This window comes from Nematolebias whitei, chromosome 1 (genome assembly GCF_014905685.2).
Source record: "Nematolebias whitei isolate Nwh7 chromosome 1, NemWhi1, whole genome shotgun sequence".
Lineage (NCBI taxonomy): Eukaryota > Metazoa > Chordata > Actinopteri > Cyprinodontiformes > Rivulidae > Nematolebias > Nematolebias whitei.
In genome coordinates this window covers 41,360,604-41,366,883 of record NC_056498.1, presented here as the reverse complement: position 1 = coordinate 41,366,883, position 6,280 = coordinate 41,360,604, and the positions used below count along the sequence as shown (strand labels likewise).

Here is a 6,280-nt window from a genome sequence, read left to right as displayed (position 1 = left end):
CCGGGTTCAACTGTCCCCCTCTTACAATGCTGTGATTGCTGGTATCACTCAGCCCTCTGTGAACAGTAAACAGCCATCAGGTGCTAATGATCCATTGTTAGGCTGATGGTCCTTCTTGAGCATGTGATCAGCTGGTTCTGGATGTCAGCAGCAAACTGGTTGATCCACTCTGAGAAGGTGCTATTTAAGAGACTGAGCTGAATACAGCACCTCAGACTGAAGAAGTCCTTTTGGATAAAAGATGAAACGTTTTAACTTTTTTTTTTTTAATCCGTCCAGAGGACTTGACTTAACTTTGTTAGATTTTTATACCTGAATTATTAAGAAGCATCAGGAGATCAAGTAGATGTCAGTTCCTGCATTCTGGTGTATTTTTTTAACAGGTCGTTAAACATCTACATTTACCAACATTTGTAAACACTTGATTCAATAACTATTTTAGCGAGCAACAAGAAGTAGCCTGACCAACAGCTCTCCTTGTGTGAATAGAACACGCTCCTCTTCTCTCAAGTATCCTAGCCCCCCCACGTCGAAAACTGCCAGAACTAATGTAGCGCTAAGCTAGCGGCGCGCAATACAGATGTGTTAGCTAAGATGCTACAGACATTGCGCTCCACTTCTCTTGCACCTCTTAACCGCCACCCTCATCAACAACTGCCAGCACTAATGTGGCGCTAAGCTCACGTGCAAAACAGAGGTATCTAAACAGGGGTCCCCCCCCACCCCTGTGAGCGCCCTGCTAAGGCAGATGACCAAATAGAAACACCCTAGACAAATATATGTATATACTGTATGTCTGTGGGAAACTGCGTGCGGTGTGAAGTTGTTGTAGGTAACCAGGAAAACCTGGAGTGGACTTTCAGTGGGTTGGGTATTCTTCTATTAATCAAGTGGAATGGATTTGTTCACAAAGAAATAGAAACAGCGCTGGGTGAACTAATATTTCATGGTAAATGTGTGTGTGTGTGTGTGTGTGTGTGGGGGGGGGGGGGTCCCAAATGAATATCTTGTAAATGTGAGGGGGGGACACGTCCCCTTCACATATAATTGTTGCAACGCCTACGGGTAAGGGTTGTGTCAGGAAGGGCATCCAACGTAAAACACTTTTGCCAAAACTAATATTTGAGTTTATCTAAGTGACACCATACCGGATCGGTCGAGGCCCGGGTTATCAACGACCGCCACCTGTTGACAAACAGGGTGCAGGTGGAAACTGTGCTCCTGTTAGTCGAAGACCACAAGGAGGGAAACGTGTCAGGAGACAGAGGGAGAAGAGTAAAGTCAAGAATGTAGGACTGAGGGCTGCAACTCTAAATGTGGGGACAATGACAGGAAAAGGTAGAGAGCTGGCTGACATGATGCTGAGAAGGAAGGTAGATGTTTTGTGTGTCCAAGAGACCAAGTGGAAGGGGAGCAAGGCTCGCAGCATTGGAGCAGGGTTCAAACTGTTTTAACATGGTGTGGATAGAAAGAGAAATGGAGTAGAAGGAGGAGTTGGTAAAGAATGTAGTAGAGGTGAAAAGAGCTTAGCTTGGTTTCAAGCTGAGGTCAATTTTCTGAGCTTTTATCCTTATTTGCTCGTTTCAGTGTGATTTATATTAAATTACAAATGCTATGCTAATGTTAGTTTACATAAAACTAATATTATCTAATGCCTTTAGAACTATTAGCTAATATTAGCTTAACTTGGTTTCACATTTCGATAAACCTTCCCAGCTGTTGTTCTTATTATCCTTCAGAAATATGTGTGTGAAATTACAGCAGCTAAGCTGTTAGCACACCAAACATGCATGCTAATCATTAGCTTCACAGCTTGTAGCTTGGAATTGTTTACACAAAACTCATCAGTAAAATGTGTGAAAAGTAGCTAACGGTGGTGTTTTATGAGAGCTGTAGGTCGAACTGATTTGCTATAATAAAAATAATAAATTAGAATTGTTTATTGAGAAATCTTCCAGTTGTTCTAAACTAAACAAGCTCCTGTTTGTTTTCATTTTCTTTGGTTTCACTTCAGCTGGAGCTACCGCTAACTGCCGTCCACCGTCAGATCTGCTAATGCAGCCGCTAACCGAAGCCTTTTATGTTTTTCCAGGTATATCAGAGTGTGTGGCACATCGACGTAGAGAGTGCGTGCCACCAGGCGCTTCCCTCAGCCCATGGAAGTCCGCCTACATTAGACAGCATCGCATAGAAACCAACTGGAAGAAGGGCGACGAGCGGGAGCCCATGGTGCAGTTTAACGAAAACCAGAGTGTTTCTGATTTATGAACATAGACTGACTGTGAGCCATTCTCATTTTATAGGTGTTAAAAGGTCATGACGATCACGTCATCACCTGCCTCCAGTTCAGCGGCGACCTGATCGTCAGCGGCTCTGACGACAACACGCTCAAAGTCTGGTCAGCCATCACTGGAAAGGTACGAGATAACAGACGTAATGAACGAGGGGCCGTTCGTAAAGTTACACCGTCAAAAATTAACAGCAACATTTTGGTTTATTTAACCTATTAGAAAAAAATTGCTGTTTTTTTTTTAAAGTCGTATTTTCACAATATTATTCATACATTTATAAATTTCATAGTTCCAAACTAAATATTTAATTTACAAGTTAAGTATTTAGTTTACAAACTAAATACTTAATGTGCGACATTTGTAGCTACGTCACTAGCTTAGTTCCAACTGTGTTTGATGTGTGTGTGTGTGTGGGGGGGGCTAGGATGCTTGAGAGAAGTGGAGTGTGCTCTAGTCACACAAGGGGGGCTGTTGGTCAGGCTACTTCTTGTTGCTCTGTGAAATAGTTATTGAATCAAGTGTTTACTGATGTAGGTAAACGTAGATGTTTAACAACCTGTTAAAATACATCAGAATGCAGGAAATGGCATTTATTCAAAATTTTCTGGGGGAGGACCCCCAGACCACCCGGGGATTGACCTCAAGGTCAAAGGTTATACAAGGTGTTTTCTTGTCTGAGCCATTACTATAGATTCTGTAGAACTGTTTGTTGACGAGCGAGTTCTGTATGTAACTCTTGTTATCTTAACTGGAGCCTGCCATTATCAAAAGCGTACGAGGACATGCATCGTCTCAAATGCTTTTCATCGTAATTTGTCAAAATTTCCTCAAACCCCCGTGTGTCTGCGTGGAAAACGCTTCATAACCTGTTAAAACTGTAAACACTCTTTGAGCAACTTGATGAAAAGTCATTGTTGGAGGTCCCTCTATGATTAGTATTGTAGGTCAGTGTAATTCAAAATGGCCGACACAGCTAACTTGTCAAACACAGAAGTGGACAGAGCTCAGTGGTTTTCAGAGACGTTGATCTAATGGATGTGCTGCTGGCTGAGCGTAGCCTCCAGGTGAATGGACTGTGCTAACAGCTTGGTACAATTTCAAAATGGCCACCAAAGCTAACAGATAAAACTCGCCCGGCGTCGGAGACACTGAGCTGCAGTTTGGTGTGCGTGACGCGGCTCACGTGACAACCTCAGGTGTTCCTGGTATCGGTGGAGCATTCTTTAACCGGGCACACCTGCTTCACGGTTCTGTTCAGACCTGCCCCGGCGCTCGTCTCCTGACCCGTCAGAACCGTGAAGGAGTGTTGGCAGGTGAGGTTCTGTTGCTCGGAGCAGAAAAACAAACATCTGCAGCGTCCCGTAAAAACTGACGCCCGCCCGTTTGAGCAAACGCCGAGACGTGACGGCAGCGAGGAGGCCGCGGCGTCCTCCTCCGCAACAGTCGCCAAGGGAAAGTTTCTCCTGCCGTTGCCACGGCAACCCCCCGTGGGTCAAACGGCGTTCTTCCAGCGCGTCCGTCGCCTGCAGCTGTGAAAAGTGACGGTCGGCTCGCAGGTCTGAGAGGAACGTTTCCACGGAGACTAATCTGAGCCGCGCTCCGAGCGGGACGCCGAGCTTCCATCTTCTTTTCCCACGAGTCACTGCTTCACTTCCTGCAGGATCAATAAAGTCTCAAACTTCTATCATTCTGGAACATAAAACTTTAAAAACTCATGTTAAAGGTTGTTTGTGCTCATGTGAACCTGGAACTACCCCGTGGCTGAACTTATTGTTTTTAACTGAAGCGTCAAGTGTTTTTATTCACGTTTAATAGAAAAGAGGCACAAACTGAAACATAAATATGATGAAGACCAAAAAAATAACCGTTACTTTGTAAAAGTACTTTTTGAAATACTTCACAAATCAGCGTGTGTAAAAAACAACAACTCTAAGGTTTTGTTTTGTTGTTTGTTGTTGTTGTTTTCAAAATGTGAAGAATATCAATTTAACATTTTCCAGGAGTTTATTTTTCATCAAGCTTCATTAAGTTGATGAGTTTGTTTTTCAGCTAAAACTAAATTAACAGCTGGTTGTTTTTTAAATGAATGAATTTAAAACTTCTAAAACTAAAGAAGGAAGAAATTAATAAAAACACGTTTAAACTTTGACAATAATTGTAAAAACAGATGTTTATGTTTTTAATGATTTCTGCTGAAGATCTTTGATCTTCCACTGTTGCCATGGCGACCAGTAATTTTACATCAAAGATTATTTTATGAAGCTCTTTCTTATTGAACATTTTTAAATCCATCCAGACATGAAGAAACTGAATCTGTGATGTTCAAACTAAAACTTTATTTAAAAACAAAATGTTTCCACTAACGTCCTCTTGTCCCCATGTGTCTTCATGTGTGTCTCCATGTGTCTCCCATGTGTCTCTGTGTGTCTCCATGTGTGTCTCCGTGTGTCTCCGTGTGTCTCCATGTGTGTCTCCGTGTGTCTCCATATGTGTCTCCATGTGTGTCTCCGTGTGTCTCCATATGTGTCTCCGTGTGTCTCCATGTGTGTCTCCGTGTGTCTTCATGTGTCTCTCCGTGTGACTCCGTGTGTCTCCATGTGTGTCTCCATGTGTGTCTCCATGTGTGTCTCCGTGTGTCTCCATATGTGTCTCCGTGTGTCTCCGTGTGTCTCCATGTGCGTCTCCATGTGTCTCCATGTGCGTCTCCATGTGTGTCTCCGTGTGTCTCAGTGTCTGCGCACGCTGACAGGTCACACTGGCGGCGTGTGGTGCAGTCAGATGACCGTTGCCATGGTGATCAGTGGCTCCACCGACCGGACACTGCGCGTGTGGGACGCCGAGAGCGGGGAGTGCGTCCACACGCTGCACGGACACACGTCCACCGTGCGCTGCCTGCATCTCCACGGCAACAGGTAATGCAGTTTGTCTCCATGACAACCAGCAACACTCGACTCTTCACACCTGCCACTCGTCTCCATGGTAACCAGACGATGCAGTGATTTTGGTCCATCATTGATGATGTTCACACACGTACCAGTACTAGATACTTCCAAACCAAGTACAAGTACTTCTTCAGTTAGGGTACTTGCTGATACTTTCTTAGGGACACACCAAAACGTTTACGTCAAACTTCAGACGTCAGAGAAGCTAAGACGCACGCAGCCGTCTTCTGATTGGCTGATGCAGCTGTGATGTCACGCCTGTCCCCCTCAGGGTGGTGTCGGGCTCTCGGGACACGACGCTGCGAGTGTGGGACGTGTCGACGGGCCGCTGCGAGCACGTCCTGACGGGCCACGTGGCGGCGGTGCGCTGCGTTCAGTACGACGGGCGGCGCGTGGTGTCGGGCGGCTACGACTACATGGTGAAGGTGTGGGACCCGGAGACGGAGGTGTGTCTGCACACGCTGCAGGGACACACCAACAGAGTTTACTCTCTGCAGGTAGAAACACTCGAGCGGGTTCTGAACCGACACCATGTTTCAGCAGCTTTCAGCTCCTCCTCTGGTGTTGTCTCCGCAGTTTGACGGCGTGTTTGTGGTGAGCGGCTCGTTGGACACGTCCATCAGAGTCTGGGACGCAGAGACAGGTAGGAATATTAACGTCACTTATTTTAATTTAACGTGTGCCAATACAAACTGATAAAAACAAGTTAAACTTGTGTGACTGCCAGCACCAAACAGAACCTCATCTGTCCTCTTCAGGTGGGTGTCTTCAAACTCTGACCGGCCACCAGTCGCTGACGAGCGGCATGGAGCTTCGTGACAACATCCTGGTGTCCGGGAACGCCGACTCCACCGTGCGAGTGTGGGACATACGGACAGGACAGTGTCTCCACACGCTGCAAGGTGAGACGGGCAGAACGTCCAGCCGAAAGTAAAACTGTGCGTTTGTGATGTCGTCTAATCCACGATGTCAGTGGGTGAAAAGTAAAGAAAGGACGGGAGAATAAATGGCAGGCCGCTGTATAAATATACCGTATTTTTCAGACTA

The 6,280-nt window shown here is 45.6% G+C and overlaps 1 protein-coding gene across 1 annotated transcript in view; it reads left to right on the top strand.

Annotated features, from left to right (window-relative positions):
- The window catches only part of LOC119417260 (F-box/WD repeat-containing protein 7), a gene marked incomplete in the record, with an annotated part of 18,888 nt that overhangs the window by 9,831 nt on the left and 2,777 nt on the right, over positions 1-6,280 (top strand). The window contains 6 exon segments of the mRNA XM_037684473.1: positions 2,093-2,229; positions 2,304-2,417; positions 5,022-5,203; positions 5,505-5,730; positions 5,810-5,876; positions 5,992-6,135. Coding sequence (XP_037540401.1) covers positions 2,093-2,229; positions 2,304-2,417; positions 5,022-5,203; positions 5,505-5,730; positions 5,810-5,876; positions 5,992-6,135 — 870 coding nt within the window.